The 27550-nt window shown below is 44.6% G+C and overlaps 1 protein-coding gene across 1 annotated transcript; it reads left to right on the top strand.

The window, feature by feature from the left end:
* The first annotated feature begins 257 nt into the window (after positions 1–257).
* Positions 258–27288, top strand: LOC308045548 (uncharacterized protein). The gene is made up of 16 exons (XM_080352875.1): positions 258–699; positions 1445–1484; positions 4460–4544; positions 5786–5892; positions 6966–7024; positions 8085–8195; positions 10808–10938; positions 11687–11811; positions 13837–13942; positions 15355–15553; positions 17718–17744; positions 20173–20230; positions 20788–20843; positions 21543–21741; positions 23638–23796; positions 26556–27288. The coding sequence occupies exons 1-16, from the start codon at positions 606–608 to the stop codon at positions 26686–26688; spliced, it is 1689 nt and encodes a 562-aa protein (XP_080209001.1). The 5' UTR covers positions 258–605; the 3' UTR covers positions 26689–27288.
* Positions 27289–27550: the final 262 nt, after the last annotated feature.

The following is a 27550-nucleotide window of genomic DNA, read 5'->3' as shown; positions in this document are numbered from 1 at the left end:
GAGCCTGGCTCCATCCTCCTGACACTCCCCCTTTCCATGCTGATAACCATGAAGTCCCCCCTCAGTCTCCTCCAGCTCCCCCAGCCTTTCCTCACACGGGAGAGCGTCCCCGCCGCTCTGTTCGGGGCCGCGCTCCTGCCTTTCCCGCGCGCCTCAGGCACTGCCGCTCCCCTCGGCGCATGCGTCCTGGCGCCGCGCATGCGCCCCCGCCGGCCCGTCCTGCGCCGCGGCGCTCGCCCAAGGCCCGGTGTGCGGCGGCGCCTTTTGTACCGGCGGAGCGGCCGGCGCCAAGGCCCGGCAGCGGCCTCCGCTCCCGCGGCAGGGGGGTCTCGCCCTCCTCCGCGCCTCCCTTCCCCCCTCTCCGCCCGCAGGAGCCAAAGAAAGAGCAATGGCGGCGCCTTAGCGAGGCGGCCCGGCGGCTGCGGACCTCCCCGCCCCGTGCCGCCCGCAGCGGATGCGCGCCTCGCCTCAGGCCCCGGCGGGAGCCTAGCGGGGCCGCCGCCGCCGCTTCTCCTCCTCCTCCCCCTCTTTCTCCTCCTGCGGGTGCGGGAGAGGGCGGGCAGCTCGGGGCACCCCGCTCCCCTCAGCCCCGCGGCGCGGCGGCCATGGCCACCGAGCTGGAGCCGCCGGCGGCTGGCGCTGTGCCGGGCGCGGCGGCGCTGGAGGCGGAGGAGGACGAGGAGCACTGGCTCTACGGGGGTAGGTACCGCCGGCCCCGGCCCGGGGCTGGGGGGCAACGCGAAGCACCCGGCTGCCCCCAGCATCCCCCCGCCCCCGCCCGAGGGGGAGGGATGTGTCCCCAGCTGGCCCCGGTGTCCCCCGCCTCTGCCCCAGCCCAGCGGGATGCAGCCGGGAGGGGCCCGGCGCTTCAGCTGCTTTTGGGGGGGGGGGGGTGAGGAGGTTATTGGCCTTTCAGCAACACTGTGATGTAAAGAGGTTAAAGTGATGCTTTGTTACCATTTCAGTTTCTTAATCATCCAAGTCTTGTTAACCTGATTGATGCAGGTGAACCTCTGGCCTAACAGGGGGGTGTGTGTTCAGGAGAAAGTGTAGGACTCGATTTAAACATCTTTGTCCTCTTTGTAGACTTCCCAACAGAATACTCTTATATTTCTGCTTCCCTGGTATGTTAAAAAGTCTGTGAGGACCTTCACAACTGACTTCAGTTGCTTATGCAATGTTTGCCTTTACTGCTTCTGAGACTTAAAATGTGCATTTTGGATTTTATTCTGTGTCAGTGGTGTGACACTTCACTACTACAGAGAGGTTTTGTTTGTTAGTTTTTTCAGTTGCTCTATTTCCAGGTGAACTTTGAAAAGAGAACGTTGGGGTTATAGTGTCTCAGTGATACTAGGTATTTCTCTAGCAGTGATGTATTTTGTGCTTAAATTTAGCTTGTTTTCTTTCACTTGAATAATTTATGTTTTTATTATTGTTTTTGCAGACGACACCACTGGTAAGCAAGAAGATGGACCAATTTCTGGGTGAGTCCAGAGACTGTTTATTCATTATAACAGTAAATGCTCCTCAGAAGATCAAGCCACATTAAGCGTAGCCTCGTGAATGCTTTAAACCAGAAACAGGAGCCAATCCTTTTCCTATTCCATGGGGTCTTCCCCAGCCACTACGCTTGGGCTGGCACAGCATTTATGGATTTGGAAGGTGAACCTGGATCAGTCAACTTATTTGGCTTCAAACTAACTTTTAAGCCCTTTTTGCCTCTCCCAATTAGTTTTAAATCAGACGTGTCTTCCAGTTTAATTCTCTGGAAAAAATGGTGCTTTGAGTATTGGTCTTTGTGCTGAGCTGGCATTGGTAAAACTGCAGCCTGTGCTTTAGCCTGGAAAAGCTGAAAACCTTGAGCCTAGGTTAAATTCTCAACATGATCAACAAATTATAGGAGATTTATGAAGTATGGGATTTGGGTGAGACTTTCAGATAAAAGCATTGGGGACAACTCAATGATCAGCTTTGCTTTCTGTGTCTGGAAAGTATTGTCTGTTCTTGATCATAACACCCACATATTTGTAGCAGTGTGTTTTGTACCAGAAGAGTTTTCTCTCAGCAGAGATATTATCTGCTTGCCATTTTTAAATGTAACAACGGTTTTCAGAAAACTCGATCTTCACTGGACTTCACTGTGCTCAGCACCTTCAAAAGTTCAGTTTAATATTTATTGTCCTTTAAGTTCATAGGGAATTCAGTATCTGGAATTTCTGAGATTGTTATGGATACTGTGCTACTTGGATACTTGTTCAAAAACAACTTTTAGACAGACTTGGTGAATTTTTACCTAAAACCATCAAATGACCTTTGTGAGAAGTATGAGCTTTTGTTTTAGGTGGAAGTTTACTGCTAACTTGCATAAATCTGTTGTTCCTTGTCACTTCCATCTGAATGTAATTTGACTTTACAAGCAGAATTAAAAATCTGAATTTCCAGCAACTGTCTCCTCTAACTGCAAGATGCACAAAGGAAAAGTATTAGTGGTCGTGCTAACTCTCCTTTATTTATTTGGTTTTTCCCCCCTCTTTGTTGTTTGTTTTCCCCTTTTTGCCCAATGAGAATCTTCTTAAATGAAGAACTTTGGGCTCTTTTAAGAAAAATGGCTTTTTGTTTGCTATGTTGTTGACAGCTGCAGCTCCAGAGATACATTGCTGGCCTGTCCAGAGTATTTGTCTCTACCTGTGAGGCAGAAATCAGTGCAGCACGGGATGCAGTGGCTGTTAACATCCCTTAGCCTAAAGGATGCGTTAATACCAGCAGTCTGTGCAGGATGCTGTGACATCAGCGGTGCACAGGGTTCTGTTGGCTTTCTGGGGAAATTAAATAGCTGCGACATTTTTTTGCCTGCAGATGATGGCTATGGACCTGTCAGATTGTTCATTCCTGGGAAGCAAACAGGTTAGGGAAGGACTGTTATTTAGCAAATGTTTCTTTGAACTCCGATTCACAAATTTTAATGCACACCCACAGATACTTCATGTGACTTGAAGCTGAAGGTAATACTTGTCACTCTTCCTTAATTCAGTCATCTTGGATTCTTAAGAGAATTCTGGGGTTGAGGTCAATGTTACGAGTTCCTTGGATTTGGCAAACAAAATGCAACAGGTTTTGGAGCCATCTGTGAGGTTTTTTTCCATTGGTGCATCTTTTGGTCCCTATGTAATTGCATATGTCTGCAGCTTTGAAATACTTTTAGAGGGTGATTGTTCCCTTAGATGTCTTGGCTAAGTTTTAAAACTTAAAGTGTCTTCACCTGCCACCTCTGGGACTTCGTGAAGATGGGACCTGTGCTTCCTTGGTTAGCTGCTGAACCTTCATCTCTTCTTTTTGTTCTTGGCTTGATTGTCGAATTTCTTTGTATATGGGGCTTTTCAAATGTGGGAGCTTCAGTAACTGCTCACACTGTTCCTGTTCGTTTGCTCTTTTTCTTTAATGCTCAGTAGCTGCTTTGTGAGTTGCCTCAGTGAGATCTTTCGGCTTACTTGTTTGGTGTCTCTCTTTCGTGCCACCTCTGAAATGGCTTTAATCTGACCAGTGTTTGGATTCTGTTAGGTGCCATGTATGTTTATTTTTTAAAATAATCTCTGTACGTTTATTATCCAACATGGGGTTTTAAATTAATAGCAATGTCTTTACAAAGTACTGGTGGCGTATTTGGTTTCCTGGGCATGGTCTATTCTAATTGTCTCTTTTGAAAAGACAGAATTATTTTGAAGTTCTACTAGGTTTTACCTGCAACATTAGAGAAAAATGTTCTCTCTTTGTATTTTAGTTTTGTAACACTTAGCATACTTGTTTCTAGCATGTGTATACCAGTTTGACTTTCTTGCTTGGCTAATGGCAATAAACAATGTTAACATCTGTATAAAAGCTCTTTAATTGGAGGTAAATTTGAACTTGACCATTGTTGCATCTGGACTAATTTGTAATGAATGAGAATACTGGGTGGATAATTATGTCTTGTCGTCTTTGAATTTTAACTGTTCATTAATGTAAGTTATTTGTAGAAACATTAAAAATCACTTTTTCTTCATTTCTATGGGTCAGATGGCCTGACTGCTTACTAAATATATGTATAATTATTAGCATCCTTAAGGAAAAAGTGAAGTTTTGCTTATTATGGTCTATTTGTATCAGTTGTGATTGTGCTGAACCACAGCTGAAAGCTTTGGCTCCACTTGTAAATGAGCCATTGAGTGGTGTTTGGACAGGCAGCCATGCTGTCTGTCAGGTGCTCTTTGCAAGTGCTAAACTGATTCTTTCCAGCAAAAGCAAAGCCAAGCAAGGATGATTAATTTGTTATCATATTGTTGAGCTAACTGCCAGCAGAATAAACACACTACATGAATAAAGCCATTATATGAAAGTCACCTGGATGAATGCTTTAGAAATATTTATAGGTGAACCTATAGATTGGGCTTGTCCACTTAATTTTATCTGTCACATTTCCTAGACATACAGAACCCTCTCATCCTTTGCAAGACACTCCTCAGGAGAACCGACCCGTCAACACTGAAGACAGAGAGATGTCACAACATGTACGTGTTCCACTGCGAATGGTAGATGTAGTTATTTTTGTGCTTCTCGTGGGTAAAAAGATGTAAGTGTAAAGACACTGGTACTGCCCAGTACGTTACATTTGTACTGTAGGACTGTGCTGGTAGTTCCCAGTGGTAACTACAGCCATGGGCTTCTCAGCCAACCTTGTGTGAACCCAAATTTAAGTGTTGCTTCTGCCCACTGAAGAGGCAAATGAAGGAGGGTCTCTGGCTCTGCAGTCTGGCAGGGAAAGCAGAATGTGATGTTACTTCTAGCTCAGTATTTAGTATGACTTCTTGAGGGTTAGTAAAATATGGGAAACACTGGGATCGAAAGCCCAAAGTGCTGGGAATCAGTTTTGATTCGGCCTCAGACCTTTTAGAATGCAATCTAGTGGCTCAGTGTTGAAGGAGGAGGAAGAGGCTTGCTTTTCCACCCCCTCTTCCTCCAGGCTTTTTGGTGGGTTTTTTTGTCACTGTGGAATGTCAAGAGGGCTCATGCAGAGTGGAAAAGGAGGGAGGGCTATAGGAACACCTTCCTCCTGCCCTTTTGTAGCAGTGAGGTGTTAATCCAGCTCATGCATCTTGCAGAACTGCACTGCTGGATATCTGGAAAGCTTCCTCTGCTTTTCTGCCACAGCAGTGGTGCTGCGCTGGAGTTGAATCGGCAGCTGTAAAGTTCTTATGTAAAGTGAGTTGGGGACCGAGTATGCTAAATAAGCCAAGCTGAGCTCCTACCACAGAAGTTGTGGTGAGAAAATAGTTGCTCCAGGGTTCTCTAGGTGAAGCCTGGTGGATATGCATTGGTGATTTTTATTTGTGATTGTATATTTTCACCACAGACCTGTGAAGGAGATGTGTCAGAAAAGCCCTAGCTCTTTCAAAAAGAATAGGGGAGAGGAACTGTGGGACATGATGACATTCTTAGAACCGAGTTAAACCTTCCCTATCTTTGCAAATCTTATCCTGATTATTGTGTAGGGTCACTTCTTCAAAGGACACAGCAGTTTCTTTGTGGGCACCTGTCTGTTTATGTTGAAAGCTGGTAAATTCCATGGTTTTTGCCTCCAGACACAACTTTTTATAGCTTTGGAGTGTAGTAGAAAGTTATATCCCTATATCAGAATCATTCTTTCTAATAGTCCTTTATCATACAAGCTTTGTAAGGTTTGGCTTTCCGTCCTGGGAAATTTATCAACGGTACGTATTAATGAGCTCCTGTGTGCTTTTGTTGTTGCTAGGCCCTTCCAAGCGGTGAAGATGATGAAGATGACAGCGATAGCGACAGTGATGATGATGACGTGAAAGTTACTATTGGCAACATTAAAACAGGAGCACCATCGTACATGTATGTATTGCTGATTATGGTGCTGATTTTTGATCTGAGGTGGCTCTAGGGGGTTTGGGATTGAACATGGGGACAAGAACCGATCTGTCTTCTGGGAGCAATGGGAGTAATGGCTAGAACACCGGAATGGGATTGGAAGCTGATGGGCAGCTCTATCCTGCAATTGCTTGTTGGAGAATCCATCTGTAAAATAGGAATGGTAATTCATGGGTCTGCTATTGGAAAATTAAGCAAATAATTAATGTGCTTTATTGGCAAAATCAAAGGTGGGAAGTTACATTTAACTTATCTGTGAAAACGTAAAGAACCAAAATCTGTATCGATGAGAATTTGCCTAAGTGGTGAATTTACTGATTTTCAGCTGTCTGATTTTTTTTTGTGATTCAGAACTGGTGAGGCTGGATTAGCAAACCAGGAAATTATGTCACCAGCTTAAAATTGTACTTCATTTGCATTGAATAAAAATAAGAAGACAGCATTTTTGCTTGCTGCTAGCAGCCCTTCTCTTAAGGAAATGACTTAGTGCGCTTTGCAGCATATTCTGATTTTTCCACTTTACAGATAATTCCCTTCTCTTGTTGTAGAGGTGGTTTCAGTCTGATGGATTACTCCGAGTAGCAATGCTCCATCCGTTAGCAGCTTGCTAGATTTTGCAGCCATCCTTTTTGAAATCTGCTTCTCCTACCTTTCTCTCCTCATTCTGTGATCTATGTGCAGCTGTGATTCCATGTTGCTCAGTTCCATTTAAATAGTAAGTACGTTCCTGGGCAGCATGGTAACTACAACTCTTAGAAATAACCTTTTCCTTCATGCTCAAGATAATCCTCTCGTGTTCTGTTGTTGGTCAGTAAGTGTGTTCGCTGGGTTTCTGTAGGTTTAGCGAAACTCATGTGACAATGAATCTCACTTTTAAGATGTTGAGACTTAATATTAAAAATGGCAGAGAGGCATGAACAAACCTAAGTGAACTAAGCACCTTCTGAAGGATGTCAGGGCTTTGAATATATTTTGCATGAAAACCTTCAACCAAGTAATTTGTTCAAATACCAATGTAGTGATTCTTTTCCATGTAGGGGAACTCCTATGAATCTAAACTTAAAAACGGGTAGAGGCTATGGAGCATCTGCTTCAGGTATTTCTGTTATTTTTACCCTTTACCTTTTGCAGTATTTCACTTACCTGGCACTGACAGCTGGAGCAGCTGCAAATCTTGGTTTCTCTTTGGAAGGGTATCAAATAAGTGCATCTTATTTAAACTAGGAATAGTAAGTGCGTTTCCTAAAGACAAGCACTGCTAGGACAGTCTGGGGCTCCAGGATGCAATGGAATGATTTGATTACCCATCACTGAACAAGTGCATTAAAATTCTGTTTAAACTAGAAAACAAACAAACAAACAAACATAGCTTCTTACTTTTATAGTAAAAAACCAGAGTATTTCTAAACTATATTGTGCACTGGAGCTAAACATTCTGAATTGTCTGGGGAAGAACTTTATGGTCAGTAGACAGAGCTGCTTGCAGTGTAAGGTACTAAAAGAAGCAAACTCTGTGGTTGAGTATCACATAAACATAGTTCTGCAGATGACATTTTTCCCCACCATTCAGTTTCAATTATACTGTATATTGTGACTTGGATTCTGTCCTTCCTCATATGTGAGGCTGTCCTTTCATGGGCTTCATATACTTCTTCCATCGATTTCTTTGTGCAAATGACTTATCCTCTGATTGGGAAAGTAAGACCAATTCCCCTTGAAGATTCTGTACTCAACATATTTTTGCTGACTCCAGTTAGCACACAATCCACTTCAAACTGATCCTGGAAAAGTCTCTTTACCATGAGAAAATGTGTGTATATTTGGAGGGAAAAATAAATATTTTGCATGAGGATTTTTTTTGTTTTCATTTGTGGTGAATTTCCTGCATGCTCTAATAATTTATTCTGTCTGTCTAGTAGCAATCTGGGTTGAAATGTGCTTCTCTGCTATTCAACTGCAAGTGCTGTATACCCTGGCTATTCATTTATAGAGTGACTGAAGTAGTTCTTAATAAGTTGATTGTGGTTACCTGTGTGCTATAAAGCCAGCAATTAATTCACAGTAGTGCTTTATTTTTGACTGGAGTAATTTACTCAGCAAATTGGTGGATTAAAGGCATTGCATTAAAAGTAGTAACGGTTTTTCTCTCTCCAAAGCCAAGTTGCAGCCCAAAGGTATTGACTTAGATGCCACAGGGAATATAAATGGATTGCCTGTTATAGAAGTGGATTTAGATTCATTTGAAGACAAACCATGGAGGAAACCAGGTGGGGCCTCACAGTTTCTTGTGGTAAATATTTGCTGTAGTTTTAGTTGTCTCTTTTTCATTTCACATGTAATTTTTGTCCATTTATTGCTGCCAGGGAACAGGGAGGTCAAAACAATTATCACTCAGCCTCTGCCTGTCTAGATAATCAGTGACACTTACTTATTGACCAAGTCATGCTTCTGCCTAAAATTAGGTTACCTTTACTTTATTAATTTAACTTCCCTAAAGGGAGCAACTATTTTTTTAAAATATTCTATTTTATTAATTCCCTAGTTCCAGAAAACACTGCACTGATACCAATATGATAATGTTTGTTGGCTTTAAAGTCAACTGAGTAGGATGAAGATTTGGCTGTTGATGACGTGTGGTCCCCTCTTCATGTACAGCAGCTTGTTCTCTTTCGCCATGGCCAAGTTCAAAGTCACCCCCATGCACCCTTCTCGTCTGGGTCCTAGGGATGTCCACTCTTCTGCAGGAGAATACTCCTTGCAGAGGGCAACGATGGTGGGAATTACCATATGAGCACGTGTCATCATAGGAAAGCTGTCTTTTTGTCTTGAATTCTCCTGCTGCAAACAATGCAATAAAAGGAAGGAAAACACTGTCTACTCTGACAAGGAAGGCTAGGATTTTTCTTTTAGAAAAGCTACATTACCTAATGTTTAGCTAGATGCTGCCCTTGGGTCCACAACTATGAGTGAGCAGTCCTCACTTATTTCTTCTGGACGATATTGTCTAGACTGTGTCCAGACAATTAGTACTTTGCACAGCAGGTTTTAATATATACATAGTCTCTTTTGTCTTCCTGATTAGTATTGGGGGATTTCTGTTAATACTCCAAAGCAGCTCTTGGGTGACAGCTGTAGGATGCTAGAAATAAACTTGTGTTTTTCATCCGAACTTGATACAAAAGTAAATGAAGGAACCAGAGATCCAAATTTCTGCTGTGCTACTCTCATGAAATGTTCTATGATAAAATGTTAACAGAAGCAAAAAGTCCACTTGCCTCTTCTTAGAAATAATTCTTCTCCCCGTTAGCCCCTGTACTTTCTTTATCTTTCAGAAATATTGCCGTGCTAAGTAGTGCTTTTAGGTTGTCTGTGGAGTGGTTTTGTTATATCTTGCCCACCTGAAATGAAGGGCATCGGAGTACCTCACAGTGCTATTATAATAACTACGTTGATGTGACATGATGTCAAACCAGCACTAAAACACTCTGTGATGAAGAGTAGATAGTATAGACATAATATAAAGCATAGCCTTTTATTTGCAGGGGATTTGCCATTGATTAGGAAGTGAGAAAGAGGAGGCTAGGAAGAAAATAAGTTAGAAGGAAAATAATGAAGTTGAATTTAGAGATAAAGCATGGAAATCATTGTCATGCTGACATCTCTGCACCAAAATGAAGCCAGCTGGGCTTAAAACAGTGTTGGAATATGGATAGAGGGAAGACGTCTGCAGAGGTGTGGTCTGTAAGTTTATTTTAGATGTCAAGTCTGTTGTTACTCAGCAGCCTTTCAGGTTTACATCCTGTACAGTTAATTGTTTGGCAAGCTGGTATCTCTTTTAGGTGAGGGAGAGGAAGAAGAAATACGGTGTGGAAAAACTGACAGAGGGATGAAATACAGTCTGATAAAATAGATATGTAAATGCTATGTTGCTGAGTCTGTGGTGAAATTTGCATATTTGGGTGGTACAACAGGAAGAGTGGCCTGCACAGGAGCTAAACTTAAACCTTGCTGTAGAGATCCAGGCTCAGCATGGTCAGAGTGTTTTGCTTAGAGCTTATGTTTCAGTTCCCTGTTTTAGAATCGATCTGTCTAGGAATACCTGTGTGAGGGGGATGTTTACGGGACACCGCGGCAGGGCTGGGAGATGCTCCGTGCTGCTCCCTGTTGTGAGGGGTGCCTCACAGTGTTAGATGCAGCTGTGTTTCTCCCTCTACATCTACATTTTCATGGCAAGCAGTTTGCAGCCGCCCCTCTTATTCAGAAGTGCTCCTGCTGAACTGGCATTTCACAGAAGCCGGATAACAAACTTGGAAGGCTATAATTGGAATCACGGCTGAACTGTAGTTACTTGTCTAGTCTGAGATGTATCAATAAAAAACCTTCCACTTTAGCCCTGTTTCACATAATGGGTGAGTCCCATAATCTCTTCTCAAAACAGTAGAGGCAACAATGGTCGAGAGAGGAACGTGTCGGCTTAACGCCACCAAGAAAAAGGTTCTGTGGCACCATCCCATTTTTCTGGTGGTACCTAGAACCATCATTCCTGTGCTCTTCCCAGCACTCAACTCATTTGGACAATTGCAAGAAGCCAGTCTGAAAAAATCTGGTTGGTGGATAAGTGGTTGCAAGCATCTCTTTTAACAGCCTGTGTATGTGCTGTATTCTAAGTCCCAAATGGTCCCACTGCTGTTCAGGGTATAGTCCCCCTCCCACCAAAAGATGCAGCCATCTCTGCTGTGGCACACAGTGGCTTTCTGACAGAATGAAAAGAAGAGTAAGCTGTGCTCTCTGGAAGATTTTTGTATTCTTAGGCAGTTAAAGGACAATTTGAGAACGCACATCTGCTAGAATCTATGTTAACTTCTACTCCCTTTGTCAGGTGCTGATCTTTCTGATTATTTTAACTATGGATTCAATGAAGAAACATGGAAAGCTTATTGTGAAAAGCAGCGACGGCTTCAGCTTGGACTGGATCCTGCTCCTCCCATCAGCACTGAAAATAAAATCACGGTAGGTGACCTGTCACTCCTGCATATGGCTATGATAAAACTGAGGCTTTGTTTTATAATCACAGAGAAGAGACTATAAGAGCAGAAGCTACCAAACTGTTCTGTGTTCTTTCAGTGATGAGAAATACAAAAATATATCTTTAAGAATTAATTCTCTCTGCTAAAAATCTTTTCTTTACGGAACAAACAGTTCCAACTGCCTGGCACATTTGAACCACCACAATAGCAAGATCTGAGTGAATTTCCAGTTGACTTGGAGGCCACCCAGCTATAGGTCCTGTGGATGTGAGAGGTGCAGAGAGGGGAGCTGGGCATCCATGGCTGTTTTTCTTGTTGCTATTGCCTGTTGTGGTTGTGTGGCTGCCTTGTGTGCTTGGAGGCGGCTTTGACCATCAGCCTTTGCAAGAGTCCATCAGGTGGCCAACAGTGCTTAATCAGAACTTCAGCCAATGAGTCAACACAGCAAGTATTAATATTTCCAGTTTTGATTTCAGGACTGAATGAAAAAGGTTATGAGATTATTAAATTTTTGGACTTCTAGCAGCAGGCATCAGACAGCAGGCTGAGGCTGAATAGCCAGCTAGTATACAGAAATATCTGCTGCCTCGACTGAAGAATAGATCACTTGTTTGCATGTGCCCTCTAATTGTTCTTCAAAGGAGCCCTTTTCCTTTGCTGAGAGTTAACCTTTGATGCTACATTCAGTTGAAAGAGCATTAAACCTATATGTTATGTATTTCCAACTGTAGGTTCAGCAAGGAAGAACAGGAAATGCTGAAAAAGAAGTGGAAAACAACATAATCAAAACAGAATTCAAGACAGACTTCCTGGCTCTGGTGGGAGGACGCATGAAGGCTGGGCCTCCTCCTAACAGGTAAGAGATGGTGCAGGCATGAAGCCTGGCTGCACTGTGCTTTTCACAGGGGTAGCTGGGATCCCCCCGGGCCACCTTTGAATCTCCTCGAGCCTGAAACAAAGGAGGTTTTTAATTTTACAGGAAGTTATTGTGGTCTTTAGCAGTGCTCATCAGAGGGTTGTGCAACCCCTGCCTACCCATTTACCTCTTCTCGGTGATATCCTCAGTATAGTTCTGCACAGGGAGGGAAACTTATCTCCCAGCTCAAGGGGTGAGCCTCTGGGCTTACAAAAAACCTCAGCTTTGGGGGCTTATGTTGCTGGTTGCTTATGCTTACTTGGCTTATTCTTACTCCCATGATGGTAATCTTTGTCTCCTGAAGCAGAAGTGGATTACATTTTTGGCAGCTGATAAGAGGAGCTATTGGTTTCTGAACCTGCATGCTGCACTGCTTGGTGCATGCTGATTAGTTACATGTTCCTGTGAGAGAGGATCCACAAGACTGGACAAAGCAAAACAGTTGAGTCATTTTGATTGGCAGCCTCTGCTGGGAAAACTGCTTTGTCCTTATGACGCTGATGGTTTTTTATCAAAAGCTTCAGAAAACCAAAATTATGTGAAGCCAGAAGAGGCAGAGCTTTAGGGTCTGTGTGTTTCTATTGCTTTATTCACGTTACATCTGCACACCTGTCTTGCAGAAATCAGTCTAGCATTCCAACTTTCCACTTTGTCTGAGAGAGAACCAGCTATATGCTTCATTACAAGCTTTAAAGCTCTGCTTAGTCTGTTTGCATTTAAGCATTTTGCTGGCATTTCTGCCGCCCTTCATAGTACCATGAAATCAGTCAGGTTTGTTTCCAGCTGTTATGTGTATCTCCTGAGATTCTTGAAAATTTACACCACTGCAAATGAAGCTGATGCTGTTGTAACTATACACCATTTTTGCCTGTTTTAACTTGGATTCTGGTTTTGAAAATACTGACGCACAAGAAAGACTCTGCTCCTGCAGCGGAGCTTTTAGTCAGGACCAGAACAAGTATCTTTATACACTGCAGCAGCATCAAAAACACAGACTTAGCAATGGGTTGTTTGGGTTGAGGTTTTTCTACTTAAAGTGAGCAGATTGCAGTGAGAAATCTTGCCAACTAGCCAGCATTTTTATATCCACTTTGTCTAAATTTCCTACTGAGACGGAAAATTCTGCAGTCTGACTTGGAAAGGTGATGACGTTTTTCTGTCCTAACTGCAGGAAAACATGTCTGAGGCCCTACTTACACAAATCAATTGTTGCGTGACTATAAGATGAGGGTTTCTTAAATTTCAGTTGAGAGTGCTTTTCTCTCTCACAAACCTTTACTTGTGACCCTACAATGAGCTCCTATAAAAATGTTCTTCCCTGAGGAGTGGCCTGAGTATGGAGATAAAAGAACATGAATATTGTAGGTTCTGTGACTGATTTCTTGGCTACATCAACATTTTTTTTTCAAGGATCTAGCCTTGATTTCACTGAAGACAGTGGAAAAACTTTTGACTTTATTAGAAACAGTGTAGACCCCAGGGAGGTGGGCTGGAAAGTGTCTGAGAATCTGATTTGTGAATAACTCCAGTGGTATCAACCACACTTGGGAGATTGGACAGAAAGTAGGAAAAATCTGGGCTGATAACATTAAAGGCTTCTCCTGATAAGTATTCTGCACTTTCATGGAGCCTGATGGGGGAATGATTATTCAAATCTGGAGCGTGAGTAAAGGATTTCAGCTTGGAACCGGAGTGTGCAATCCCTGTTATTAAACGCATTTGTGGGGATTCTTTGGAGCATGTTTCTGGGTGTCAAGAGAGACCTAACTCAGCCCTGCTGACAGAGCTCTAATTACTCTAAAGTGGGAAATGACTTCTCTGCCTCTTGTCCAGTTTGAGTGCTGCCTCTAGAGATTTGGCCCTGGTGGAAAAGAATGTACAAAAGAAGTCTGTGTAGTAGTGGGGAAGACTGCTTGTTCCTTCTAATGTTTTTGAGCCTAAAAAGATGCCTCTACTTTATACCAGGAAGCTGGGTGGGACAATTGATGTGATCGGTGGCCAGGCAGGCACAATTAGGAGAGTAGAAGGAAGACGTCGTGATAAGCACGCTTCTGAGGAAAACCCCATTCAGGTAAATGTTCTGTGCGCTCTTGACAAATTTCTCCTTCTATTGCACTTCTAGTGACCCCTGAGCAAACATCTGTGCATTCCTGACCTCCCACAACACTGTTTCTGCCTGCAGAGCAGTAGGTAGTTTATCAACCCCATAGAGGCAGATGCATGTATCATTCCCTTCTGCAGAATGAATTAATCTCTGTGTTAAAAGCTCTTTCTTGCCAGGAGCTGGGGATTATGTTTTAAAGTCTAGCCTTCCCATCAGAATGGTGAGGCCCAAGCTCCTTTTCTCATCAGCTCTCCCAAAGTATCCCTTGGGGAGTGTAGCTGGGAGGCTCTTACATGGATTATTCCCTTCTCCTCCACTGTCAGATTGGAATCTCCAGTCCTGCAGTGGAGGAATTCAAGCTGGGACTTATGTTTCTTTTTATTGTAAGATAACATTTAGTCTAAGCATCGTTAGGTGCAGCCCATGCTTCAGACTTCAGGTTACTGGATCTTGTCCCTTACAAAAGCCTGGGGTTTAAAGCTGGACTTGGTTCTGATCTTGCACGTCCAGTGTATGACCATAATGTCATGGTTGGGTTCCAGGTAGGAAGATACTCTATGGAGGCTTTGAGGACCATCTGCCAAGAACTCTAAACCACCTTCCTCCTACCAACCACTCCTAATTCACCAAAAAGCCCCAAATATGGAACCATTCCCCTCTCTAGACACAAATCCTGGTTTTGTTTTCACATGTGTTTGTGTGGTCTGTTTATTTTTTTTTTTAGTGGTCAGTTTTCCGAATTTTGCCAATAACGGCCCAAAAAAAGAGTTTGCCTAAGAGAAAGCATTTGCTGGGAAATGGTTGTTTTTCCTCCCATGTACAGACTTTGATAACCTGTTATTTCCAGGTCATTCTGATATGTGCATATTTTTCTTTCCTTCAGCAGTAGTGGGTATGTGATATGCTTTTGTCAGAGAGGTGTGAGTCTGGTCTTCCTTTGACCTATGTGGGCACAATCTAGACCAGAGTTTCGCCTCTTGCTGCTCTCAGGAGAGATAAATTTGGTTTAAAAAAGGAAGCACTACTGTGTCACCCTCAAATATGGCAGCTTTTAATCTGGAACCTCTATCAGTAGCCGTTCTGTGAACAAAATATGTTTGTAACAGTGAACTGTCAGCTGCGTTGCCCAGTTGTCTGACAGCTAGAATCTCTTCTCACTGCTCTTCTGCATAAGAGAAGATGCCTTGCTGAGCATATTGATTACTTTGATCAGCCTTCCTTCCTTCCCAAAAGACGTTATCCCAGCATAGCCTGGCCTTTCCATGTATCCCCATGCTGCCTCTTTTGGCGATACGCTCCCTTTATGGCAGTCTGGTGAGGTCCTTGCAGCAGGAGCAAAGAGATTAAGATGCTCTCTTCTCGTTTCTCTGCTTTCTAAGGTCCTTGGAGACCACGGCAGTAAACCACAACCCCCCCAGCAGCCCCAGCAGCCATCACAGCCCCAACAGCCACCTCAGCAACAGCCGTTCGCTCCACCAGCAGGCCCACCACCTCCCCCGCTCGCCGGGCCACCTCCACCGCACTTCCTCCACCCTCCTCCGCCCGTTACTTCTGTGCCACCTCCCCTGCATCCACCAGGTACGTGTTCACACAGCAAGATACAGCAGTCTGAGCCTGCAAGTTAGGACGTCCCAGGCTTGGTGCAAATCAAAGGTTTAATGGTTAAATGCGATGAGACAGTCAGTCAGTCAGGTAACAGGTCCTTAGACCTGGCCAATATTTGTTGAGTGTCTCTATCAGCCTACTTAACATTTGCCATTGAATACTTAAAAAATGGCAGCTGTTCCTTGAAAAAAAAACCCTCTAGGTTTTGTTTCCATGAGAGAGCCTTTGGGTGCTACTGATCATTTGCTTTATTGATAAGTGTAGTGAAAGGGGTTCGTGTTTATCTGTGGAGGAAGCTGAGGACGCGGGAGTTGCCATCCTATGTCACACCAGTGGGCTGGTTGGTTCAGGATCCTGCCTGGTTACAGCTGATTCCAAATGTTTCAAGGATCATACTGGAATTGGCAATTCTGCAACAGCAGTTCTAACAAGCAACTTTCCTCTTGATCCACCTCAGCTCTTGGTTGTTTTATGCCTTGAAATGCCACAATTCGTGTCTCTCCATGTTTGTTTCTGTGCGTTTTATTGTACCAACTGCCACTGCAGGATGATTCTTACTGCTCCTACAAGGGGCTAGTGTCCAGTGCAGACGTTAGAGCTGTGCTTTGTTTTAAAAGCAAAATATATATAACATAAATTAGGTCTTTACTATGCTTTTCTAGCCCTTTGGGTGTGGTCAGCCCTCAGCATTTGCGAGTTTGTGCGCTCTTATTAATAGCCAGATGGGTTTGTACTGTGGTAAGAGCACATGGTGCTTGAGAAGCCACTGTCGAGTCCTGTCTTTGCAGGGATCCCCGTTGCCCCTGCACTTAGTCTGAGTCCTGGAACCCAGTGAGATAGCTGAGGCAAAATTCCTAATGTTATTCTTCTTTATTGCCTTGAGTATCATGTTACAGAACTGTTTGACCGTCTCATCTGTGCGTGTAAAACCCAAGTTTCCAGGAAGTTTCTAAATGCATCTGCACCATGGAGGCCAGTAGTCCTCCTGGGCTCCAGGCAGTTCAGAGCAATACTGGTGGAGAGAACAAAGAATTTTCCAACTGAAAGGGGCAAATATGCTTTCTCTGAGAGACTGCAAATAATAAGATGTAGACATTAACACCTTGTGAATACGTATAACTTTCCATTTAGCTATAGCATTATTCAGCATGACTGTAGATAAAAGAAGCATCAAGCAATCATTGAAGCTTAAAGAACATTTTTAAAATAAGTACCAAGGCCTCATATTTGTTCTGAAACTGTTTTATTTTCAGCGAATACTATTTAGTTTAATGGTATTGATTCATGCAGAGCATTTTCCAGGGGGCGTAGCGTTGTTTTTTTCTCTTGACCCTTTTCAGTGCACGTTAACAGACGTAGTGGCGGCAGCGTAAGACACCTTTTTCTGTCTTCACTTCCTAAGCCTGGGCATCTTCTGATCCAGCCTGAGCCATGTCTGTGCCTCTGTTGCTCCTGGCTTAACTGTACATCGAGGCTGAAGCAGAGGCCACACTCTGGGCTGCCCTGGTCCTGAGGGAGCAGCCAGACTTGTGAGAAGTCACCAGGAGCGCCTCATGCAGTTTTTTGCACTGGTAGAAGATACAGAATAAAAAATATAATCAAGGCTTTTAATCTGAGGAGGATTATTACTGCGGTAGTTTCTGGTGGACATTGGTAGCTTTTCCTCCTGCCTTTCATTAAAATGATTGGCAAAATCAAGATAAATTGTTCACTCGTTCTTTTGGTTGTTGACCAGAGTGTCTGATTTCACTATGCAGTTATGATTGACATTAAAAAAGAAATGGACAAGCAAAAGGACACCCTGGCATCTGCAGCAGGTTCTCCTCTCCAGCTCCTTTGGTTGTTTTGAAGGCCAAATCAATTGTTTCTGTTTTTTACACTAGGAAAAAAGAATTCTCCAGTGTAAGAAAGCGCTAACGTTTTGAATTAAAATATAAAAGTAAAGAGATCACCATTTGGGAAAATGATATTGTTTATTGGCTAATTACTGCTTAACAGCACCAGTTTTTCTGCTGGTCCGTTTGCTCAAATATGTGAAGTTTATTCAAAAGTGCGCTTTTAGGTTTAGCTTCAGTTACAGAGACTACACCTTTACCTGTTGTCCTCACTTGTGTTGCTTGCTTTGTTATTTCCGTAGGTCTGCCACCGCCCGGTCCTATTCCAGGTAGGTCTTCACTTGGGCTTAATAACAGCAGTGATTGTGGGTGTGCAGGTGGCCACGTCTGAGCATTTGGATTAAGTCACACAAGATAGGATAACACCAAGACCCATTTAGAGCACAGTTAATTTAAGGGTAATAAACTCCAGTCCAGCGTTGAACTCCAGCTGCTTATCTTATATTCTGGACCTGAATATAAATCTGCAGGGCTTCTTAATACTATCCTGTTTCATCTCTGAAGACCAATCTAGAAAGTGAAATGGAGAGCTTCAGATGGCAACAGCCACTTAGTTGGTTTTGAAATGGTTTAGTTCTTGTTATGACATTTGCACAGTGGAAGTCCGAGTGACAAATTGATGCTTTGTGGAGGAATTTTGGAGTGTGAGACTGAGCAGAACAAATGCCGTTTCCATCAGAAGCCTTTGCTCCCTGATGTGCAATGAAGATGGTGAATAGTAATAGAAAAATCTAACAACCAATCTTGTGCATAAGTTAAGAGCCCCACTAATTCAGGGCTGCTATAAAGCTGAGTTTCCTCTAGCTGTAACTTTTTTTTGTCTATTGGAAACTTTGCCTGCTCCAAGGGACACAAATTTCACTGTTTGTGTAGCAGACTGGAGTGATAGCTCTGAGCAGATGATGTACATCTGAAAATCCAAGGCTGATGGTGACCGCGTACGTGCAGTCAGGCCACTGTCTCTGTGTTATACTGTATATTTGATTCATGTACTTGCAAAATGTCTGCACCCAAAGCACTTTGGACTCGGTGTGCTTGTCCTCGCCATGTGTCAGACGTGTTGGACTTGATTCACAGCTTTTGCATCCGTACGTTTGTATTCATGCTCTGCCCCAGGCTTCCCAAATGGAAATATGGAAAACCTATTCTGGGCTGTCCCTCAGGTGGACAAAATTCCTGTGTTTGTTAAAATGTCACTTTTCATACTTCTCGTACAATAATATTATAATAAACTTGGATTTAGAAGAAATACATCGTAGTGAAACTGGATGCAAAGTGCTATTGATTGCAGACATTGCAGCACCCAGTTGCAAGTGCATTTAGACTAAAGTAGTTTGGGAGGAGCGAGGTGGATGAAATGACCAGGCTGTTGCAAGGAACTTCAGGTAACTGGGTTGGAAAGGGAAATGAGGGAGAATACCTGCTAATTATGGTGATGATCCATCTCCATTAGAGTTAGGTGCTTATAACAGTAGCACTTTGAAATACTTGCGCTTGATGAGCAAGTATGATTGAAATGCTCTAGGCGTTGCATTTTATTGGAAGATCTTAGGAAAAAAGGACAAAAAAAAAAAAGCATCCAAGAGAGAGAGGTGTCCCCCAGCTGGTTTGCAGCACAGATCTCCGCCAGCTGAGCTGGAGACTTCGTGTCACCTCTTTTTGCAGTGAGACGCTTCTAGGGTGAGGTTCTACTGACCTGTTTGACACCTCAAGAGGTGATGACACCCAGCAAGAGGTGATGAATTGGCCCAGAGTTTCATTGACTCTGCTGGCTCAATCTCCATTGACTGGAACCTGGAGCTGCCAGCTTTAATGTAAATGACCGCAGTTAGTCAGTTGTCTCCTTTATATCAGTATAGTTTGCTTCTTTTCTTTTGTTTAATAATGAAAAGAGGAATTTTTATGCAAACTCAAGCCAATGGGCGTTCTTGTTGGCATTGGTAACTGCCTATAGAAATAATGGTTGCTTATAATTATTGATCTGAGTTTCAGAAGTTCGTGTAGGAGCAGTTAGCACATACTTCTCACTTGCACATTGGTCACGGTTGAGGACTTTAGTTTCCAAGGCTTATGTCACTTCTGGAAGTGGCCCTCATAAACTTCTGCTTAATTCTGCTTTCTGAAGCTACGGCCTTGTGATTTTGTATAACAACTCTTCATGCGTTTGACATTGGGCCCATTTTTATAGTGTCAGACCTTTCAGACAGCTCTCTGCATCGTTAGTGATGTGTCTTCTCATGATTTTTAAATGGATATGTGCTCAGAGGATTGACTTTCTTCAAAAACAAACAAAATCGGGTGACTGCTATGTTATGTGCTTTGTAAGAGACAAAGGTACTCACTTTAATCAATGGAGCAGTGTGTCCACAATGCAAGAACCAGATTTTTCTGTCTTCCCCAGGACTGTAAGGGTTAATGCTTAGTCCTTAATGACTCTTATGTTTATGGTGAATAAGCCAAAATAGAAAGTAGTTCTTCCTTTATTTTCCTTTCCATGCCCCTGCAGAACTAACACAGCTGTAGGGTTTTAATTTTGGTAGGAAATACAACCCTGAAGGAAAATTATTCCCTTTCAAACAGGGCCTTGTTTAGACTCAAAAGATGCTTTAACTGTTTTTAACCATGAACAGCAACAAAATCTTGTTCCTTCATGTTGAACGGTGAGATCTTTGTGCTGACTTACGCTTCTGTGTCTAGGGTTGTTTCCGCCTCCGCTGGCACCACCACCAGCTCTCCTCATTCCAACCTTGGATGGGTAAGACCACACCTGGGCCGAGCCATGGGCAGAGCTGCTCTGTAGCAAGGAAGGGTGGAGGACAGGTCTAAAATCAGAGCCAGTAACTCAGTCTGGTCATGGCTTGGGGCGGGGGGTGAGAGCAGAGTCCATGGGGAATCCTCTGTATATTTACCTTGATTTGTCATGTTCATGACACTGGAAGGAGTCAATAAAATCTAGGTGTGTGCTTAGGTCTAGTGCAGAGTAGTTGATGCATGTTATGTTACTCCAGATGTTTTCTCTGAAGGTTCTCCAGGTACTTTGTAAGCGCTGGTGGTATCCAAGGAAGCCTGCCTGATGTGCAGAAGGGAGGGGTGAAGGGGAGAAGTGATTGAATTACAGCTGTTTCAGAAGCTGTAGCAAAGCAAGTGCGCCTGTATGCACTTCCAGTAGTGACAGAGCTTCACTGAAACCGCAGCTTTGCCATGAGGATGTTCCACAGACCTTCAGAAAAAACGGGGTGAACTTGCAGCACAGACGTACCTGCAAGTGGTCACTGATGGTAGTGACTTGAATCCTTTTTTCTCTCTCCAAAGCCAGCCAGCCAGCTACAACAACAGGCAGCCTCCTCCGTTCGGGTACAACTCTGCAGGTGAGCACTGAAGATAACAAACTGCTTATGTCTCTGTTCTCTGGTGTTTGGTAGTTCAGGCTTTTCTTAAGCTGATGGACACAGAATCATATCATAGAATCATAGAATAGTTAGGGTTGGACGGGACCTTAAAGATCACCTAGTTCCAAGCTCCTGCCATGGGCGGGGACACCTCCCACCAGACCAGGTCTCACAGAGCCCCATCCAGCCTGGCCTGTAACACTTCCCAGGATGAAGCATCCACAGCTTCTCTGGGCAGCCTGTGCCAGGGCCTTAACACCCTTGTGGTGAAAACTTTCTTCCTTGTATCTCATGTAAATCTCCCCTCTTTCAGTTTAAAGCTGTTAACCCCTTCTGTCACTACATGCACTTGTAAAAAGTCCCTCTCCAGCTTATATAGAGAGCAAGAGCTGTGGGAGTGCATAGCACTTGCATTTACAGGCCGTGTAAGGGGCTGGGGAGATTTTGCAGTGATGTCTGTAATTATCTGGTCTTGCTTGCTTCTTCCGCAGGGAAGAGGTGTCCATGTGTTCTTAGCAAACTGCTGCAAGGAAAAAAGGAGAGTGAGGACAGAAGGGAGCTGGGCCCTTGTTGACTCCTTGGGTTCAGCTGTATCTCCAGAGAGTATCTTTGAAAAGGGAGGGACAGAAAGGATGCTCTGAATGCTCCAGATGAACAAGAATTCTGCTCTCGCTGCAGATTCAGGTTTCATCAGCTACCCACCCATCTCCACGTCCCACACACCCTGGGTGACCACGGTGGACAAAGGCACAAGCAGTTCCAGCAGCAGCCATTGGGAGTACTCGGGCTCCAGGCGCGAGAGGGAGCGGGAGCGTGAGCGGGAGAGGGAACGGGAGAGAGACCGAGACCGCACTCCGACCACCAGTGAATACAACAAGTGAGTGCTGGTTTTTGTCACCACCTGCTCCCAGCTACCCAGTAGGGAGCTCTCACCTTGCCCTGGAGCACAAGGTGTTTGGTCAAGGAATGGGATTCTACCAGTTTAATTTTCTGACATGTCTGGGGAAGAGATACTTTGGATCAATAACTAGAGGATAAACTAGGAGCCAGTGTCACTGGCTGGCTTCCCATGTCTGCTTTTTTGTTTAAATCCAGCAGAACCAGTTACTCTTGCTCTCCCACCTGTAATATGAGGCCAGTAAATGAAATAGCCCCTCTCTGTTTACTTGGTATTTCACAGCTCAGTGTGAAACATCAGCCAGAGAAGCTGCTGCTTCTTGTCTTCTAAATGCAACTGTCAGATCAAAGGAAGAACCACCCCTGCTTTGCTCTGCTCTCCTGGAGAGGCTTTCAGGGCAAGGAGTGCCATTCACCAGGAGTCAGCCACTAACTGGAAACCCTAACCGGGCGTTTCTGCTGGTGCTGCTGGGGACAACCACCTCAGCAGGAACTGGCCGGCTCTGGTGCGACAGCAGCGCTGGGAGCACCGGCGAAAGGAGGCTTTTGGCCTCCTAGTGTTGATCTAGAGAGCTAAAGTGAAGGTTGGCTGCAAAGACTCTTCCTAAACCCATCACTTTTTTGTTCCGCAAAGGCAGCGTCGGTGTTTTGCAGGCATCGGGCTCAGAAATACTAAGAGTCATTCAAAACATGATCAGAATGCGCATTCCTGGCAGAGAGGTGCTGCCTGCTGGGGAACTTCCCAACCCAGGGAGTGAGCAAATAGGGCAACATTTTCCTAACCTTTTTATTTCCTCCCTTAATTTTTTTTTCCCTTAAGAGTTTGTGGGCACTGTGGGTGGAAGGGCGAGGAACAGAAGACAAACTTGGTACAGTTTGAAGAGCTCAGACTCCCACACTTCCTCAGCAAGCCCACGCTTAGTCCTGTGATCAGCTCTCCTGAGCACATTGTTGGCATTTCTGGGTGCTTTTGAGCACACTGACCTCTGAGATCCTGCTTGCCAAAGCCGTGCTCCGTGGAGTCCTGTGGAGCACTCCCAGATGATTGATACTGGACATTACTTGCCTAGCTTGCTTCCATGAGCATTAGGAAGATGTTTCAGGCTTCCGTTCTCTCAGAATTTGAATATTGTTTCCCACAGTCGGACTTGATAGCCCTTTAGATTTTGGCTTTCAGAAGTTGATTAGGGACTGTGAGATGTAGAGGGGAGTGTGGGCTGTATCTGAATTTGGGGTACATCATGCCCGCCTCTGAGTGTGGGTTGAATGAGGTGCAGGCAGTTGGGTATAGGCAGAGAGACCGTGTCAGCTATACTCACAATTTGAGTTTTTCAACTTGTGGGGAAGAAAATATTCCCTTAGTGTAACAGGTTGTCTGGGACAACAGTGCAGCGAGGTGACGTCCAGCACCAAGGGAGGCAGAATGATGAGAGGACCATGTTTCTGTTGGTTTTAAACAAGGTAGCTGGATGTCTTGGACATATTCCAGACAGATTGTTCAGGTGAAAGCCCTGAGACGTTGGCCACATGCCTGCTGCTAAGGTACTCCCTTAGCAAATCCGCAGAACAAATATTGTAAACCCTTGACTCAAGAGGCCAGGAGAAAACCGTGATAACTCAACTGTTTTGGCTTATGTAATAGGCAAGTTACTTCACTGTGGTTAGAAACTGGGATTGGGTTGCAGTTTGGGTTCAAAAAGCAGCAGCTTGTTGTTACAGATGTTTCCAAGAGCACCACGAACAACTCAACCTGTTGATAGAATAAGAGGTTTTGTTGGTGAGGAGTGGGGTTCTACAGTCCCGTAAACATGGCTCCTGACATTCAGATCCACAAGTGGTGTGTTCCTCTGCCTCACTTTTCCTTTCTCTTCTTCAGTGATGATGAACGATACCGCTACTATAGCCGGGAGCGCAGCTACGACTTCGAGCGTGACTACCGCCGGAGTCGAGATCGCAGCAGGGAGCGAGAGGATCGTCACCGGGAGCGCAGGCACAGGGACAAGGAGGAGAGCAGCAAACATAAGTCTTCGAGACGGTAAGAGCTATCTAGGGCTGAACTGGGCTGGTGGTAGGAACACAGCTGCAGATGAGAAGGTTGATGTTCTCGGGGTGAACTGTCACCCCAGGTCATACTGGCTTCCTGTGACCTGCTCGTGTCCCAAGGTGTGATGCCCAGACAGAGCAAGCGCTCTTGGGCACGTTACCTGGGCAGGAGGCAGAACTGTGTAACAGGGAGAGAAGTCCTTGGTGTTTGTAAACTCTTAGTAAGGCAGCTGGCAGCATGTCAAATTGCTGCCAAGAAAATTGCAGCACTGATTAGAAAAGGAGAGGTTAACCTGTGCTAAACATCACATCAGAACAGCGTAGCTCCCACTGTTAAGAAATTACACCCAAAGCAAAACACACAACCGTAACAGAAGCATCAGCTTTCAGTATTACATGTTCTTGAGCAGAAGAGCTTTCTTCAGCCTGTAATCTGAAATTTCCTCTTGGAGCAGGAGGCTGAGCACTGCATGATCAGAGCTCCGTGCCCAGTGCTTCCAAGTGAGGTTGATGAGGATCTGGAGAAAGGTGAAACCCTTTTGGAGCAGAGCAGAATGTTCTAAAATCCCAGCTTTTCTGGAGAAAATGTGTTTGCTACAGATGATCTTCCTGTGAGAGCATTTCTCTAGCAAAGCACCAGCTCTGCTCTCAGATGTGAAGCAGTGCTTGTTTGTTGGGTCACTTTACATCCTGGCTATCACTTGGGCAGACTAGCTCATTTTTTTGGTGCTTCAACTTACTTCATCCTTTTGAATGAAATTCATGTCAGCTCTGTAAGTAACTACCCTTATTTTGAAATTAGTATCAGAAAATCTGCTACATAGTGACTGGAGGCAGGAGGCTGTTCTCATCCTTAAGGAGATGAGTAAGTTTTTCAAGGACGAACTTATTGCTCAAGGGTTGGAAACGAAGTGATGGGAAGAAAGACCAGGACCAAAGTCAAAATGGAATACAAAACAAATGGCAGCTGAACTGATCCCACACTAACAAGCCAACAGCTTTCAGGGTTATTTCTCAGCTTCCTCTGCTCAGAGTTGAAATCTGGTGTTAGATACCTGACTGCATGAACAGGGTGGAGTTCAAAGTGTCAGAATCCGCTTGAGAGCTTGATTTACAGAGCTGGGCTGTTGCGAGGGGCAGGAAGGAGCTGCTTTTCCTCTGCTCCTTAAACCACACACAGCTGCTCTCTGTCTTGCTCAAAAGGGTAGGATGGGAAGTGTTCGTTACCTCAACCAAATGGAGCAATAGTTTCTGTTCAAGGCCACTTCCAGTGCATTCAGAGTCCCTGCTTGAGGCACGTTGAGGTTTGAGCCCATTTAAGGCATTTGCAGGGAGATGAAAGGGTTTCCTTGTTTCCAGTCGATTGCAAATTGAGCAGTCTGAAGGAAATCACTGACGCTTGTTTAAATATTAAAGGACAGTCGCATTGCTCAAGCATAAGCCACTGCCACGTTGCTGTCCACAAGGTGGCTGAAGGTGCTGAGGAGATGCAGCAGCCTTTTTTCTTTTTTTTTCTATTTTAATGACTATGAAACTGTTTATTAAACAAGTCAGAAAAGTACTCGAAGCCAGGAGCTTTTCAGGCAGGGCTCCAGTGGTTCAGCCAGTCAGGTGTCTCTGCTGCCAAACTGGTCTCCCAGCTGTGCTAAGAATTTGTCTCTACATCTGATTCTGTCCCCACTCATGGAGCTGAGTGTCTGCACTGCGTCCGTCTTCCTGTGATAAATTTAATCTACTTTTTCTTCTACTCTCTGCTCTGTTTTAATTCTGCCACCTTCGCATCACTGTCTGCTCTAGAGACCTCACTTGGTTATCAACCTGTGAGGAAAAATAATGGCATGTTTGAGAAGCAGCAGAAAATCTCTTCCCAGGAGAGGCCAAGGACCAGAGTGAGCAAAACCAGAGCTCCCGCTTTCCCTGTGTCCCCGAGGAGAGACAGATGTGGATCCCAGGCTGTGGGGGGCACAGCTGGCTGCGGTGGGGGCCACAGCTGGCTGCGGTGGGGGGCACACACAACCTCAGTGCACGTACTTCTGGCTGGGATTTCTCCCGCCTGGCAGAAATGCTGTCTAAACATTCACATATACATGCTGTATAAACACCCACAACCATCCAGCTGCATCTGGAAAACAATTCTGGATGAGGAGATAGAGGAGTTTTGAAGCACAGAAGTAATGAAGTGCCAAGTCATTTATGCATAAGCAGAAGTAGAAGCAGGACTTGCCTCCCACTAGGAAACTCACGTTTCTCTAGCTGCAGTGATCCTGGGGACCCAGGGATACCTTAAGATGCTTAGAGGAGTGAAGCCTTCAAACACCGCTCGGATTGAGGACTCTTCCTCCTCTCAGCAGCCTCACTTTTTCACGTTAAAGCTTGATATGTGACCAGATCATTAGAGCTCCCTTAGGAGTGGGGAAGGACACAGAGATGTTGCTTATAAAAACTATCCAGAAATGATTCTGACAGCAGTCTGTCTGGTGTGCCGCCTGCCCAGACTGCCGTCTAGAAGCCACCTCCAGCCGTTTAGCATCACCTGCCTTCAATTGAGCATGTTTGATACCACATAAACACGACAAAGCGTTTCAATGGCACCGTGATGCCCTCAGCACTTGTGATGGCTCCTGTTTATTGGAGACCAAAGCGCTCTGTCCCCGTGCGTGTCGCGGAGCCGGTGCGGTTGGGTCTCTCTGGCATCGCTGCGCTGACGCGGGCTCCGATGTCACTTTGTTCTCCCCTTTCTCCCTCCTGCAGCAAACAGCACGAGAGCGAGGAGGGGGAGAGTCATCGGCGGCACAAGCACAAAAAGAACAAGCGCAGCAAAGAGGAGAAAGAGGCCAGCGAGGACGGCGCCCAGGAGGGAGAGGAGCAGGATGCCAAGGAGTAACCCCAGCCCAGCGTCAGCCCTCGGGAGGAACCCGCTCCTTTTGAACCAGCCTGCCCTTGGTGATGCTTTGGTTTGGGGGTTGTTTTTCTTTATTTGTTGTTTTTTCTCCAAGGGAAGAGAAGCCGCTGCCTCCAGGTGAGCAGTGAAGCAGGTGGCGTCGCTTTGAGAGCTGAGGCTGCACATGCAGTTAAACTTATTTTATTTTTATTTTCTTTTTTTGATACGAGACAAAATACAGCAGTACTAGTACACAAAGCACTGAGCTACTCTACTCATAAACATCCCTAGGGAGAACTTTGTTGTATCAGATCCTATGGTTTCTGATGGAAGATGGCTTCAGCTGAAACTAACACGTTTAGGTCATAGTTTTTGCTTATTTTTTGGTCATCATCATTCCGTTTTGAAAAATAGGACAGTAAGTGCGACTTGAAATTTATTGTCCAAAGAGAAGTGTGATTTAGATCCTGAGAGCCAGCTTAGAGTCTGGCTTCTAGTAGTGAAGAGTCTCATCCCCAAATAAATTTCTTTATAGCTACAAACACGTTTTCTGGTTTGTCTGCGGGCAGCCTGTGAGGAGCAGCTGCTCTTGCTGCTGGGTCGCAAGATCCCGCTTTGCTCTGGTGGGTCTGAGAAGCTGTGGTGTGTGTTTGCACAGGGTGTGCAAAGGCTTCAAACCCAGGGGGTTTTTTAATGCATTGCAAAATAGTTCTATCATATATGACACCTCTAAGTGGGAAATGAACAGAAGAGCCATAGTAAGAGCATGAGTTTCTCTTTATTTAGTTTTGACTTTTTTTCTATAAGTATCTTCCGCTGCTTTGATTTGTTATTTAAAACTCTCTTAAATCTTTGCCCTGAAATA

Source organism: Nesoenas mayeri (genome assembly GCF_963082525.1).
Source record: "Nesoenas mayeri genome assembly, chromosome: 13".
Classification (NCBI taxonomy): domain Eukaryota; kingdom Metazoa; phylum Chordata; class Aves; order Columbiformes; family Columbidae; genus Nesoenas; species Nesoenas mayeri.
This window is presented reverse-complemented; position numbering and strand designations above follow the sequence as displayed.

Excerpts from the sequence above, each read along its gene's own strand:
- LOC308045548 (XM_080352875.1), top strand. The coding sequence starts at position 606 with ATGGCCACCGAGCTGGAGCCGCCGGCGGCTGGCGCTGTGCCGGGCGCG. Across the intron at positions 5,893-6,965 it reads ACAGGAGCACCATCGTACAT|GGGAACTCCTATGAATCTAA; the intron begins GTATGTATTGCT and ends TTTTCCATGTAG. Across the intron at positions 17,745-20,172 it reads ACCGCCCGGTCCTATTCCAG|GGTTGTTTCCGCCTCCGCTG; the intron begins GTAGGTCTTCAC and ends TTCTGTGTCTAG.